The sequence below is a fragment of the Heptranchias perlo genome, chromosome 5 (assembly GCF_035084215.1).
Source record: "Heptranchias perlo isolate sHepPer1 chromosome 5, sHepPer1.hap1, whole genome shotgun sequence".
Lineage (NCBI taxonomy): Eukaryota > Metazoa > Chordata > Chondrichthyes > Hexanchiformes > Hexanchidae > Heptranchias > Heptranchias perlo.
The window spans coordinates 20,476,695-20,491,715 of record NC_090329.1 but is presented as its reverse complement, the minus strand read 5'-3'; the positions used below and the strand labels follow the sequence as shown (position 1 = coordinate 20,491,715).

The window sequence follows — 15,021 nt, the reverse complement described above, 5'->3', positions numbered from 1 at the left end:
TGCTCGTCTTCAAAATAGTGCCATGGGATCTACTACGTCCACCTGAGAGGGCAGACATAGCCTCGGTTTATCGTCTCATCCAAACGACGGCACCCCTGACAGTGCAGCACTCCCTCAGTACTGCACTGGGAGTGTCAGCCTGGATTATGGGCTCAAGTCTCTGGAGTGGGACTTGAACCCACAACCTTCTGACACAGAGGCGAGAGTGCTACCCACTGAGACAAGGATTGCGTTCTTCCTTTTCAGAGCATGCATCTGTACTAAATCAATAGTGGCACAGGTAACATAGCTGTAGGTGTAGAAATGAGTACTAGTACTGCACTGGAGTGTGAGCCTAGATTATGTGCTCAAGTCTCTGGTTGTCATGTGCCTTTTACAGCAACACTAAAAATCAAAAAACTTCCACTTTTTCAGTTTACTTAGTGCAATTATGTTGCAATTTATAGAACGGGAAATGTGAGCATGAGTGTTCTCAAGTCTTAATATCTTAAAAGTGCTAATCTTCACAATCAGTGCTGCGACTGAAAAAAACTATTCAGTTTGTTTTCAATTGCAATCGGTTTAAGCAGCCCTTCATTTAATTGCATTGTACCAACGACCAGGAAACGTGAAGCACGAAACATTCTGCCGACACGTATGGTACTACTTCAGTTTTTCACAAGTCGCATCTGTTTTCTAGACACGTGTTACAGATGCAAGGCGAACAAGATGCCAGATCCCACCGGTTATGGCAAAGCTCAACCTCGGTTACTGATTTTCATATTGCATTTTATAATTGGTACCCCATGTGAAGTCATTTCCCCCAAACAAAATACATCTCTTGACATGAACATAATGGGGGGACTCATTTCTCTAAAATCTCCACTTCCTTTCATTACTATTAACGATCAAACACGATGGGCCGGAATTTACTGGAAACACGCGCCATAGTTATGTCATATAAAGGACATGCGCCATTGTTAGTAGGTAAAAGTTCCCAGAAATAACGGAGTAAGTGTGTAATGCCGTAATTTGCTGGGACATTTGCGCCGCTCCGCCGTTAGCCTCGCCAAAGCCAATAAAAATCCTTTCTCACCGCTCAGCTCACTGCTGCAGTCAAAGGCCATCATGAATTTCTTGGATTTATGCCGTTAGTCGCGCCGCAGTCACTTAGACGGAAATATAATGGCATGGGTGACCTGTCCTTTCCTCTGACCCAACAGTCACATACTTCCAAACGTACAAGAATCTCAAAAAACTGAACCAACAAATAGAAGACTCACATTGGAAGACATCACAATCACTATCTACCATCAATCAAGTTCCATGCAAATTGTATAACCTAAGTTGTGCAGGAGTGTTAGATTCAAGCCTGTAATATAGGAACATGGGATCACCTTAGGATTTAGATCATTTTTCTCTCCCCTACCCTTCCTGCCCTGAATTTACTCTTTCTCCTCCTCTCACCTTCTGACGGTTCTAAACCTTGGTCAACACAGTCCCATGGACACCAACTCTCCAGTACCTCACCCAAGTCAGCAATTGTCATCATGGACTCACAAACTGAGCCCGATCATAGCTTCACTTGATGTGCACACAAGAGCGTTTTCCAGCAGGAGTCACTGGATGACCTATGTTCCCAAAGCTCTTCACCACTAGGGGTTTTCCTCGCCTCCTGTCTGGGTCTGTTGTAGACTAATTGATACAGATTGATTGCTATGATTAGTCAACAACTCCATTATTGTTGTATCAGAATGGTAGAAGGCGAACTAGATGGACGGTGGTCTTTCTTCGTCTGGCAATTCCTATGTTCCTTTGGCAATCAGGAAGCCTGGCTGATCTTCCACCTCCCCAGCCCAGAGGCACTGACTCTAATTGTAGGGCACTTAACACCAACCTGATTGAGATTGAGGATGGACCCTTCCTGGTCTATAGGGCTCAACACCAAACCGCGTGGTGTATGAGTTCATCCAAAAACTCTGCTGCCCGTGTCCTAACTCGAATCAAGCCCCGTTCACCTATCACCCCTGTGCTTGCTGACTGACATTGGCTCCCGGTCCAGTAATGCCTCGATTTTAAAATTCTCATCCTTGTGTTCAAATCCCTCCATGGCCTCTCCCCTCCCTATCTCTAACACTCCTCCAGCCCTACAACCCTCCGAAATCTCTGCGCTCCTCCAATTCTGGCCTCTTGCGCATCCCCAATTTTCATCGCTCCACCATTGGCAGCCATGCCTTCAGCTGCCTAGACCCTAAATTCTGGAATTCCCACCCTAAATCTCTCCGCCTCCCTCTCGTCATTTAAAATGTTCGTTAAAATCTACCTCTGATCAAGTTTTTGGTCACCTGTCCTGATATCTCCTTATGTGGCTCGGTGTCAAATTTTGTTTGATAATCGCTCCTGTGAAGTACCTTGGGACGTTTTGCTACGTTAAAGGTTGTGTATAAATGCAAGTTGTTGTTGTGTACCCATTAACTCGCTGGGTAGTGCTTTGACAGTATAATAAACAGCTCTCGTTTCACTCAGTTTATACCCTCAGAACTCCTCGGTTACCTTTTAACATGTTGCCGCACATGTGCAACACACAGGTATAAAGTACAGAAGTTAGGACGCATATATTGTCTGATCAAGTATTTTGTTCGTACACAAAGGTTTTGCCAACTGATGAAAGAGAAACACTATCCCATGCTAGGAGAAATATATTGGAATATACTGTGCAGTCTCATGTTGTACACTACAAATTACATTTATTGACCAGGTTTTACTAAGTCTCCACCACTATCTGTACAACTCACCGAAAACACCACTGCAAATCATATGTTTGTTTTCACTCTCCATCTGCTCCTTTCAGAAGGTGCATTGTCAGGATTTCTCTTCAACAAGACTCCTCATCCACTGAGACTGCAGCAGATACCACCACAACGGTGAAACAGTACTGCGACACGAGAGCAAGTTTTCCCCACTCGTTTATAGGAACACAGGAACAGGAGTAGACCATTCAGCTCATCGAGCCTGTTCCGCCATTCAATTAGGCCAAGGCTGATCTGTACCACAAATCCATTTACCGCCATATCTCTTAATACACTTGCTGAACAAAAATCTATTTACATCAGTCTTGGAAGCTCCAATTGTCCCAGAAACCATAGCCTTTTGGGGAGGGTGTTCCTGATTTCAACTGCCCCTTGTGCGAAGAAGTGCTTCCTGATTTCACTCCTGAATGGCCTGACACTGATTTTAAGATTACAGTGAGTTTCTTTCCCTGGAAAATATCCCCCAAAATTGCCCCTTTAAAACTGGTCAAAGCAACCAAGGCCAAGCAGTGAGGAACATCTCTCCGCAAATGAGCTCAGCTAAAGCCCATCAGGAAGGAACATGAAAGCCTCCCCAGTTCCTTGGTGTCAGCCGTGGCTCAGTGGGTAGCACGCACGCCTGAGTCAGAAGGTCGTGGGTTCAAGCCTCATTCCAGAGAATTGAGCACAAAATCCAAGCTGACATTCCCAGTGCAGCACTGTCAGAGATGCTGTCTTTCAGATGAGACATTAAACCGAGGCCCCGTCCGCCCTCTCAGGTGGACATAAAAGATCTCACGGCATTAATTTGAAGAGTAGAGGAGTTCTCCTCGGTGTCCTGGTCAGTATTTATCCCTCAACCAACTTTTAAACAGATGATCCGGTCGCTATCTGTTTGTGGGAGCTTGCTGTGCAGAATTTGGCTGCCACATTTCCCACATTGCAACAGTGACTACATTTCAGCAGTACTTCATTGGCTGTAAAGCACTTTGGGACGTCCTGAGGTCGTGAAAGGCGCTATATAAATGCAAGTTCTTTCCTACTAAATATTAAACGGTGGATCAAATGACCGTGTCAGCTCATGAATACACAGTGCGGAACAAAATGGTTGGTAATTTTCATAATGTAAGATGTTAAAATGCTGGAAATATTCCCAGCATTGAGAATACTTGAGGCTGAACGTAAAAAGGAATCTGCATCTGCAAGGCCCTTAATTGAAATCATTAGTCATTCTAAGTACTCAACTCGAATCAACTAATACATCACACCAGGAGCAACCACCATGATCTCATCTACCATCTGCATTCATGTACAGATGTGCTCAAGGTAATCCTGATCGAAGCAAAAGATTCTCTGCAAAATATTAAAGAATTTGGTAAAACTTCTTAAATGTATAATTAGTACAAGAAACGCACCATTAGGGAAATATTTGACCAATTAAAATCTACTTTAAAATCAAAAGGAATTGATAGGGTAGTGGGGGAGAAACTATTTCCTCTGGTGGGGAGTTCAGAATAAGGGGGCATAATCTTAAAATTAGAGCTAGGCCGTTCAGGGGTGATGTCAGGAAGCACTTCTTCACACAAAGGGGAGTGGAAATCTGGAAATCTCTCCCCCCAAAAAGCTGTTGAGGCTGGGGGTCAATTGAAAATGACAAAAGTGACATTGATGGATTTTTGTTAGGCAAGGGTATTAAGGGTTATGGAACCAAGGCAGGTACATGGAGTTAAGATACAGATCAGCATGATCTAATTGAATGGTAGAACATGCTCGAGGGGCTGAATGGCCTACTCCTGTTCCTATGTACCAATCGTATTAATTTACTAATGCTCTCAGGTGCACATTCGAACGTGCATTAATCAGGATTTTTTAAAAAAAGTTTCATATCTAACTTTCTATTAAAAGCAACAGGATATGGAAATTGTTGCAACATTAGCCTCTGGTCTTAGAGGAAGCAACAACCTTTGGCCATCTCCCTGTGTTCCTTTGAAATTCTTATCCCGCTGCCCTTTCTTTCAGCTCCTTTCTAACAAATATCCTGTTTTACAGACGAGTCATTTCTCCCCACCCCACCCCCACCCCCCCAAACACCACCGCGACATCACTGCTCCATAGATTTATTCTTTACTGCTTATTCAAATGTTTGAATTTCAGGAAGGCAAGAACACAGAAAAGCTGTGGAACCAAAAGAGGAACAAAACATAGGAACAGGAGTAGGCCATTCAGCCCCTCAAATCTGTTCCACCATTCAATGAGATCATGGCTGATTCTGTATCCCAACTCCATCCACCTGCCTTGGCTCCATATCCCTTAATACCTTTGGCTATCAAAAATCTTTCGATCTCAGATTTAAAATTATTAATTGAGCTAGCATCTACTGCTTCTTCTGGGAGAGAGTTCCACACTTCTACCACCCTTTGCGTGAAGAAGTGTTTCCTAACTTCTCTCCTGGATGGCCTGGCTCTGATTTTAAGATTATGTCCCCTTGTCCTGGACTCCCCCACCAGGGGAAAAAGTTTCTCACTATCTACTCTATCAATTCCTTTCAAAATCCTAAAAATCTCAATCAAATCACCCCTTCACCTTCTATATTCCAGGGAATACAAGTCTAGTTTATGTAATCTCTCCTCATAATCTAACCCATGGATCAAATATCCTGTTTTACGGACGAATCATTTCTTCCCACCACCACCACCTCGACATCACTGCTCCATAGATTTAGGGGGAACCAAAGAGGAATAAAAAGTAAAGCACTGGAGGATATTAAAAAAAACAGACCCTGCTATAAAGAAAGACAAATTGGCGTCGGAAGTAATAAAATGGGGACTCAATAAAGCACATGCATATCCAATTTAATACAAAGGATTTAGAGTTTAATATTTACTTCGCCTTCGATTCATATCAAAGGAAAAAGGGTAAAAGAAAAAAGAGGGGATATGAGGAGAATTTTTTTTTACGCAGTGAGTTGTTATGATCTGGAATGCACTGCCTGAAAGGGTGGTGGAAGCAGATTCAATAATAACTTTCAAAAGGGAATTGGATAAATATTTGAAAAGGAAAAACTTGCAGGACTAAGGAGAAAGAATGGGCGGGGTGGGGGGGGGGGGGGGGGGTAGGACTAATTGGATAGCTCTTTCCAAGAGCCGGCACAGGCATGATAGGCCGAATGGCCTCTTTCTGTGCTGTAAGATTCTATGAGTAGGTAGAACAGGAGGAAAATTGTGGGAAGAAGCCATCAATGGAGGTGGGGAGAAACAACAATAACAAAACAAATGAGGCGTACTTAAAGGGGAAGGAAAGGGTCAGTGGATACTTTTTGTCCAGAATATCCCTCGCATTCTGTGTCGAAAAAATAATCCGTTCATCATTATTTTAGATGTTTGTAGAAACATCAATTTGACTGGTGGTGCGGAGCCCCTCGAGTTGAGTCACCCGTCCTGATGGACTGTTCTGGTGAGGTCACCGATTACACATCATCATTCCCCAGAGTGAATCCATAGCAACCAGTTGGGGCCACTAATCGGGAAGAGGCCTGAGCTGACAGTTACTATGAGACCTCATTACCAGCCGGGATATCCACATCCCCAGCCCCAAACGCAATTCTCCAAAGTCCTGCCGCTCTGAATCGGCTCTTGGTCAAGTCTGAAGTCAGGCTGACGGATGACTGACTCCCAAACCAAGCAAAACTGGCCTGTCTATAAAATCGGCACGATACAATCACGGTGAATCTACTGGTTTTCCATGTAGACGAGGAGAGTACTTTGAAGAAGCAATCCCTCCCTTTCCCTTTAAGGATATGTTGTAAGGGAGATTTTGGAAGGAAGAGTTCATTTACTAAAAATACCCTTCCGACCTGTGCCCTTGCAATGCAGAAAATCCAAGTCCTGAGCAGGAATTTCTTTCTTTGTACGGCTTGAGTTTCAGCCCAGGGGTCAAGCCAGGTTGCTGAAAGGAAACTGTCAGCATATATTGTGCAGCAAGCTCTCCTTAGGCGCGTATTATTCACGTTCTGACAGTATTGTCTACTGGGTATTCTGAGGGAATCAGAGCTTCCTGTACAATGTATTCACACATCTACATGTGCTAAGTTTATTGTGGGAGCTAGTTATGTCATGCACAAGGTCAACAGCAACATTTTTCTGATTTTATTATACATATCTATTCCCCCATCTCTCCTGAAGGCCGGACTCTTGCTGTGCACAGTTACCAGAGCTCTCCAACACCGCAGCCAAGTCGTCATCCTTAACGTGCGAGCCCACTGAATGTTAGCAGGCTATTGCACAGTGGGGACATCGCAACTGAATCTAAAAATCTAAACCTGCTCTCACTTAATTCTGTACACAAGGACTCTCCAACACTAGTGAATGGTTAGTGATCAGGAGTAAGAATCCTGGCTGGTTTTACAAGATAGGTCTCATTCTTCCAACTGTAGCCTTATCTCAATGTCATCGGGCTGTTTTTTTAAAAATGAGTCCTGGCTTCACCTACTCTTCCTGGCAACCTGCTCCAGCTGTTCATCACCTCGTTTTGCAGGGTTGGGGGGGGGGGGGGAGGGGGGGGGGGGGGAGGGAGAGAGAGCGAGGATATATTCCCCAACATCTGTACACTTTCACGTCCCCCATCCTGTGCCCTCTTGTGCAGCTGCCTTGTGTGAGGTATTGCCTGAGTTTCTATTTTCTCTATCCCATTATCTCTTTTATAACCTCCATAAGGTTCTCTCAGACATCTCTTCCACCCCTCGCTGTCTCACGGGCACAGTGGCCAACTATACCATCCCTACTGGCGTCTCAGCTGACCCAGCACGAACTAGAAACCCTCCTGATCTGTATGCTTTTCTTCCCCGCTGAGCAGTGCATGGACCCATTGGGAGCAGTAAAGTTAAACAACAATAACTTACATTTATATAGCACCTTTAACGTAATAAAACATTCCAAGGCGCTTCACAGGAACTCAGTCAAGGCAGAATTTGACATCGAGCCACATAAGGAGATATTAGGACAGGCTTGGTCAAAGAGGTTGGTTTTAAGGAGCATCTTAAAGGAGGAGAGAGAGGTAGAGAGGTGGAGAGGTTTAGGGAAGGAATTCCAGAACTTAGGGCCTTGGCAGCTGAAGGCACAGCCAATGGTGGAGCGATGAAAATCAAGGATGCGCAAGAGGCCAGAATTAAGGAGTGCAGAGATGTCGGTGGATTGTAGGACTGGAGGAGGTTACAGAGATAGGGAGGGGCGAGGCCATGGAGGGATTTGAAAACAAGGATGAGAATTTTAAAATTGAGACGTTGCCTCAATTTAGTTCAGTGAGCACAGGGGTGATGGGTGACCGGGACATGGTGCGAGTTAGGATAAGGGCAGCAGAGTTTTGGCTGAGCTCAATTTTACGGAGGGTGCAAGTTGGGAGGCCGGCCAGGACAGCGTTGGAACCATTCAATACACTTTTTGTGGAGCATCGTGAGCTGTAGTCACATATTCTCAACAACTGGAACTTACCTTGAGTGCCAGTGGAGTATGTAAACATTCCTCTGAGGCGTCATGGGTTGGAATATTGCTTCATACAATTTGAGAAGGTTAAGACCATGACGATTTTATTTTTTATTTGTGTATTGTGCTTCATTATTTCAAAATATTTGTAATACTTCAAAATAGAAATACATCCAGAAATGATTCTGCTGGATGATTAGATACCAAAACTCGTTTATATTTTAATCGCTGCAAAGAACACAAAGTACTGAAAGTGATAATAAAAATATTTATTACACAGAGCCCTGGCGTTCACTCTGCAAATGAACAGTTTAAAAAACAAAATGATTTCCACTCTTGTAATTTGTCCTCCCTCCTCTCCTGAAGGTACTCTCTCATATACTGGGATACAGTTCCACATGCACTGGACACCCTCGATACTCAACCCAAAGACCATTCCTCGTGTCTGAGTACAGGTGAAGTGTTGGCAGGTTACTTGTACATTGGTGGGGCTGGGGGTGGGGGGGGGGGGGGGAAGGGGAGAGAGACCAAGTCCAGTCATCCCTTTATCCAATATTCTCACACGTGCCGTCGAGAGTCTGTTGGATCAGCAGCAGGAACCACATCTGATTTTTCTCTTTCCCAAACCTTGGAGAGCTGTCACTACCTACAGCAACCTTACCACCTGCCATACTGGAGACTAGTTAACTTAACAACCATCTGCATTTATATAGCCCTCTCAACGTAGCAAAACGTCCCAATGCATTTCACAGGAGCGATTATCAAACAAATTTTGACACCGAGCCACATAAGCAGATGTTAGGACAGGTGACCAAAAGCTTGGTCAAAGAGGTAGGTTTTAAGGAACATCTTAAAAGTGGAGAGAGAGTCAGAGAGGTTCATTTAGGAATTCCATAGCTTGGGGCCTAGATGGCTTAAAGCCGCAAATGGTGGGGCTAAGGGCGGGGAGAATGGACAAGAGAATTGGAGGAAGGCAGAGATCTTGGAGGGTTATAGGGCTGTAGGAGGTTATAGAGATGGGGAGGGGGGGGGGGGAAGGTGATGCCATGGAGGAATTTGAACAAGGTTGAGAATTTTAAAATCGAAACATTGCCCGACCGGGAGCCAATGTAAGTCAGCGAGCACAGGGGCAATGGGTGAACAGGATTTGGTGCGAGTTAGGATACAGGCAGCAAAAAGAAAGACAGACTTGCATTTATAAAGCACTTTTCACTACCTCAGGACATCCCAAAGCGCTTTACAGCCAATGGAGTATTTTTTGAAGTGTAGTCACTGTTGTAATATAGGAGCTTTGGATGAGCTTAAGTTTAATGAGGGTGGAAGATGGGAGGCCGGCCAGAAGAGCATTGGAATAGTAGCACAGACAAGTGTCTGTTCTCCACCTCAGCAAGATGTTTAGCAGCACTAACACTAGCTTTCTTTGAAGGTAAAGCAGACAACATTCCTCCTGCATGCTCGTTTCTATCCCCACCGCTATGTCACTTGTGCCACTGTTGATTTATTACAGATGCATGCTCTGAAAAGGGAGCGAGCTATTCTTGGCTCAATGGTAGCTTTCTCGCCGCGAGTCAAAGTTGTGGGTTCGAGTCCCACTTCTCGAGCACAAAATCTAGGCCGACACTCCAGTGCAGTGCTGAGGGAGTGCTGCACTGTCGGAGGGGCAGTGCTGAGGGAGTGCTACACAGTCGGAGGGGCAGTGCTGAGGGAGTGCTACACAGTCGGAGGGGCAGTGCTGAGGGAGTGCTGCACAGTCGGAAGGGCAGTGCTGAGGGAGTGCTACACTGTCGGAGGGGCAGTGCTGAGGGAGTGCTACACTGTCGGAGGGGCAGTGCTGAGGGAGTGCTACACTGTCGGAGGGGCAGTGCTGAGGGAGTGCTACACTGTCGGAGGGGCAGTGCTGAGGGAGTGCTACACTGTCGGAGGGGCAGTGCTGAGGGAGTGCTACACTGTCGGAGGGGCAGTGCTGAGGGAGTGCTACACTGTCGGAGGGGCAGTGCTGAGGGAGTGCTACACTGTCGGAGGGGCAGTGCTGAGGGAGTGCTACACTGTCGGAGGGGCAGTGCTGAGGGAGTGCTACACTGTCGGAGGGGCAGTGCTGAGGGAGTGCTACACTGTCGGAGGGGCAGTGCTGAGGGAGTGCTACACTGTCGGAGGGGCAGTGCTGAGGGAGTGCTACACTGTCGGAGGGGCAGTGCTGAGGGAGTGCTACACTGTCGGAGGGGCAGTGCTGAGGGAGTGCTACACTGTCGGAGGGGCAGTGCTGAGGGAGTGCTACACTGTCGGAGGGGCAGTGCTGAGGGAGTGCTACACTGTCGGAGGCGCTGTCGTTCGAACAGGATGTTAAACCAAGTCGCAGTCTGCCCTCTCAAGTGGACGTAAAAGATCCAAGGGCACTGTTTCGAAGAGCAGTTCGCCCCGGTGTCCTGGCCAATATTTATCTCTCAACCACCATCACTAAAATAGATTATCTGGTCATTATCACATTGCTGTTTGTGGGAGCTTGCTGTGTGCAAATTGGCTGCCACGTTTCCTCCATTACAACAGTGACTTCAAAAAAGTACTTCATTGGCTGTAAAGTGCCTTGGGACATCCTGAAGTCGTGAAAGGCACTATACAAATGCAAGTCTTTTGTTTTTTTTTGAAAAGTTTCATATTTTGAAATGTCCTGGGTCAGTTTTAGTGCTTAGATATTGTGAACACTTGCTTCACTCAGTACTCCTTTGCAACTCAGTATCGACCCACTGGCACCTACCTCAATTCTAGTTTAATTAATTTTGCCTCTGGTCATTGCCAGATCCTTTTAGATTTCCTTCAGATGTCTTTGATCTTTCTCAGGTGACCAAAACCTGTGCCATCCCTTTTCCTTGTCACTTGACTGTCCAGCCAGGCAGGGACTGTGCCGATCAATGATAAACCTTGGTAAAGGATTCCCTTTGGATTAAAAATGAAGTTTCATCCTCGGGTCCCAGCAGGGAGGACTGGGTGAAGAAGCCTCTCTCTCTCCGTGGCGCAATGTGTCAGTGCGGTCGGCTGTTAACTCAGAGGGTTGGTGGTTCAATCCCAGGGATGCCAAAAGCCTGCTGTTTTGATGCATTTAAGGGGAAGCTAGGTAAATACATGAGGGAGAAAGGAATAGAGGGCTATGTTAATAGGGTGAGATGAAGTAGGGTGGGAGGAAGCTCGTGTGGAGCATAAACACCAGCACAGACCAGTTGGGCCGAATGACCTGTTTCTGTGCTGTAGATTTGACATAACTCGATGGCCCCAGCCTTCAGGAAAGAAGGGGAGGAAAGCAGAGAAAATTGGGGAAAGAAGGCAGGAGTAATGCTGGTCAGAGTAGAGGAGGTGGGTTGGGGGAAGAGGGGGGCTGGTCAGTAAAACCTCAGTGAAACAACACAACGTCCTCAAGGGACATGCTCACCAGCCAATTTCTCCCTCTCCCATTAGGTAACAGAAATCCCTATTTGTGCCTGGAGACCCATACGAATGAGGTCGAATTTCATTTCTGACCGAATTTGCCCCGTATATTTCCCTGGCCGTTTCTTGCAAATGTGCAGTCACTTCAGCTGACCGTTTGCCCGTTAATATTTCGCAGCTTCCTTCCTCAGTTTCAGCAAAAAAAAAAATCCCGATTTCAGAACAGCACAAATCAATCTGTTAATGGCGTCGGAGGAGCCTGTGCACCCAACGGCTGTTTGGCACAACTTAGAGCCACGATTATACAGAATAATCCAAAACAACCCACAATCCATCGTGCAACTAATTCGCTCCAAGGCCGAGAGATAGATTGAGAAATGGCACTGTACCTTGAACGATTCCAACTGTTGGTTGATGACGTCCGTTTCCATTCCAACACTGCCCTGACTCTCCTCTCGCTCTGCAGCGATCGCCATGAGCTCGTTGAACGTCTTGCTTTTGCTGCTGAATTCCTCAACACGAGCAAGGGTGGTTTCTACCTGCTCTCGTCTGATCGTTGCCCTGTCCAGCAGTTTGTTGCACTGTTTGCTTAGAGCGTTCAAGTCTCGTTTTAACCCCAGTAAATCTGGAGAACTTGCCGACTCCAGCATCTGCTTGCTCTCTTTGTTTGCGCCTTCGATGCTCGTTGTTAGCTCGTGAAGTTTGATGATGAACCCTTGGATACCATCCTTCTGGACACGTAGACATCCCAGGTCCCTTCCCACGGGAGCCATGCTGTCCAGTTCATCGTCCAGGTCGGCAAATAAGGAAAACATTTCCCGGATGTTGTTTTGAAACTGTCCGATGCCTTGGAGCTTGGTTTCCAAAAAGGAACACCTTTCCCGCACTTGCTGACTCACCGACCCATAATCCTCCTGTAAGGTCTGGGCCTGCCGCAGGAGGAATGGTGTACCAGCTCCATCTAAGGTACCAGCAGCCAACCTCTGAGCAAGATGCTTGACGTTCTCCACTTGCGACGTCAAAGCTTGAAGCGCCTTCTGCTGGGCATTCATGTTGGTCAAGCATTTGTTACTGTACGCCTGGGACCCAAGGGCATCATGGAGCTCGAGTTGCTGTTTAGCTCCATCCAGTTGCTTCTTCACGTCATGGAGAGAATTTTGAAACTCCTTCACGCATTTCGCCACCTCATCCAGGGAATCTTTTTTGAGACGGAGACGTTCGTTCACTAAGTCAACCTTCTGGTTGACTGAAGCCTTCTCGCTTTGGATATCGCCTAGATCAGCCTGACTAGCTTCGATCAAGCTGTCGGCGGCATTATTTAAAGACTCCAACGGCCTCCGATGTTTGTCTACGTCACTTTGTAAAGCTTTAATGTTTGCCAACGAAGACTCAATTTCTGCGGCGTCACTGCAGACTTGCACCAAAGAAACCTTCGCTTCACATTCCTGTATCCACGGTAGCAGGTGTTCAACACATTCTCTGTATTTTTGGGCTTTCTGGGAACAGTCCCTCAGCTTCTCTTGTCTGTCTTCTACCTGCTTGGCCAGTTCTTCCCAGTTGGCCTTGAGCTTTGCCAGCCGGCCCTGCAAGGCCGTCTTCTCTGCCCCCGGCTGCGTATTCTGCAGCAGAGACTCGCCTTCCGCCATGATCATCTCATAGGACCCAGCTTTCTGGGCCAGAGATTTCCGAAACTCCGCCTGCTCGTCGATCAGCGAGTGCAGACGATCGAGTTTAGCAGATATGGGAGCCATTTGGGTCTGCTCGCTGCATTTTCCACCTAGCCAGGCTTGACAATCATCGAACATATGCTGAAACTGCTCAGAGTTAGCAAGTGCTGACTGAAGTTGATGGACTCGATTTCCTGCACCAAATAAAAATAATGGCAGAATATTACTTTATGAAATGTGTTGATTCCCCCACCCCCCAATAGAAGCTTACAGCACAGAAGGAGGCCATTCAGCCCATTGTGCCTGTGCCAGCTCTTTGAAAGAGCTATCCAATTAGTCCCACTGTCCCGCTCTTTCCCAATGCCCTGCAAATCTATCCTTTTCAAGTATTTGTCCAATTCCTTTTTGAAAGTTATTATTGAATCTGCTTCCACCACCCTTTCAGGCAGTGCATTCCAGATCATAACAACTCACTGCATAAAAATATTTCTCCTCATCTCTCCCCTGGTTCTTTAGCCAATTACCTTCAATCTGTGTCCTCTGGTCACCGATCCTCTTGCTACTGGAAACAGTTTCTCCCTATCAACTCTATCAAAACCCCTCATTATTTTGAACACCTATTAAATCTCCCCATAACCTTCTCTGCACTGAGAACCACCCCAGTTTCTCCAGTCTGTCCACTTAACTGAAACCCCTCATCCCTGGTACCATTCTAGTAAATCTCCTCTGCACCCTCTCTAAGGCCTTGACATCCTTCCTAAAGTGTGCTGCCCAGAATTGGAAACAATACTCCAGCTGGGGTCTAACCAATGATTTAAAGGTTTAGTATAACATCCTTGCTTTTGTACTCTATGCCTCTATTTATAAAGCCATATGCTTTTTTTTTTAAGAAACAGCCTTATCAACTTGTCCTGCCACCATCAAAGATTTGTGTATGTGCACCCCTAGATCTCCCTGTTCCTGCACCCCCTTTAAAATTGTACCATTTAGTTTATACTGCCTCTCCTCATTCTTCCTTCCAAAATGCATCTCAAATCTTGCATGCTCTTACTGTAACACTAGCTTCTCAGTTTTATCAAGCTCCATTTTATTTAGATTAACTGGTCATTAATCCAATAGCATTTTGTGGTCTCAGCATGCAAAATAGCTGCATAATAGTGATTACCTATATTAGACCTCTTTCACTTCATTAGTAATTCAGGAAAGATATATTGGCCTTGAAGGGGGTACAGCACAGATTTACCAGAATGATACCGGGGCTAAAATTGTTAAATTATGAGGATAGGTTGCACAGACTAGGCTTATACTCCCTTGAATGTAGAAGATAAAGGGGTGATCTAATTGAAGTGTTTAAGATGATTAAAGAATATGATAGGGTAGATAGAGAGAAACTATTTCCTCTGGTTGGGGGAATCCAGAACAAGGGGGCATAACCTTAAAATTAGAGCTAGACCTTTTAGGGGTGATGTCAGGAAGCACTTCTTCACACAATGGGTAGTGGGAATCTGGAGCTTTCTTCCCCAAAAATCTGTTGAGGCTGGGGGTCAATTGATCATTGCAAAAGTGAGATTGATAGATTTTTGCTAGGCAGGGGTATTAAGGGTTACAGAACCAAAGCGAGTAGATGGAATTAAGATACAGATCAGCCATGATCGAACTGAATGGTGGAACAGACTCGAGGGGCTGAATGGC

General features: G+C 45.8%; 1 protein-coding gene across 9 annotated transcripts in view; it reads right to left on the bottom strand.

Moving 5' to 3' along the window:
* dst (dystonin) overlaps positions 1 to 15,021 on the bottom strand; it is a 394,574-nt gene that overhangs the window by 112,585 nt on the left and 266,968 nt on the right. For all 9 annotated transcript variants that reach the window (XM_067984067.1, XM_067984069.1, XM_067984065.1 and 6 more), the window contains one exon: positions 12,052 to 13,523. In XM_067984067.1, the coding sequence (XP_067840168.1) occupies positions 12,052 to 13,523 (1,472 nt within the window). The remainder of the gene's footprint in view (positions 1 to 12,051; positions 13,524 to 15,021) is intronic.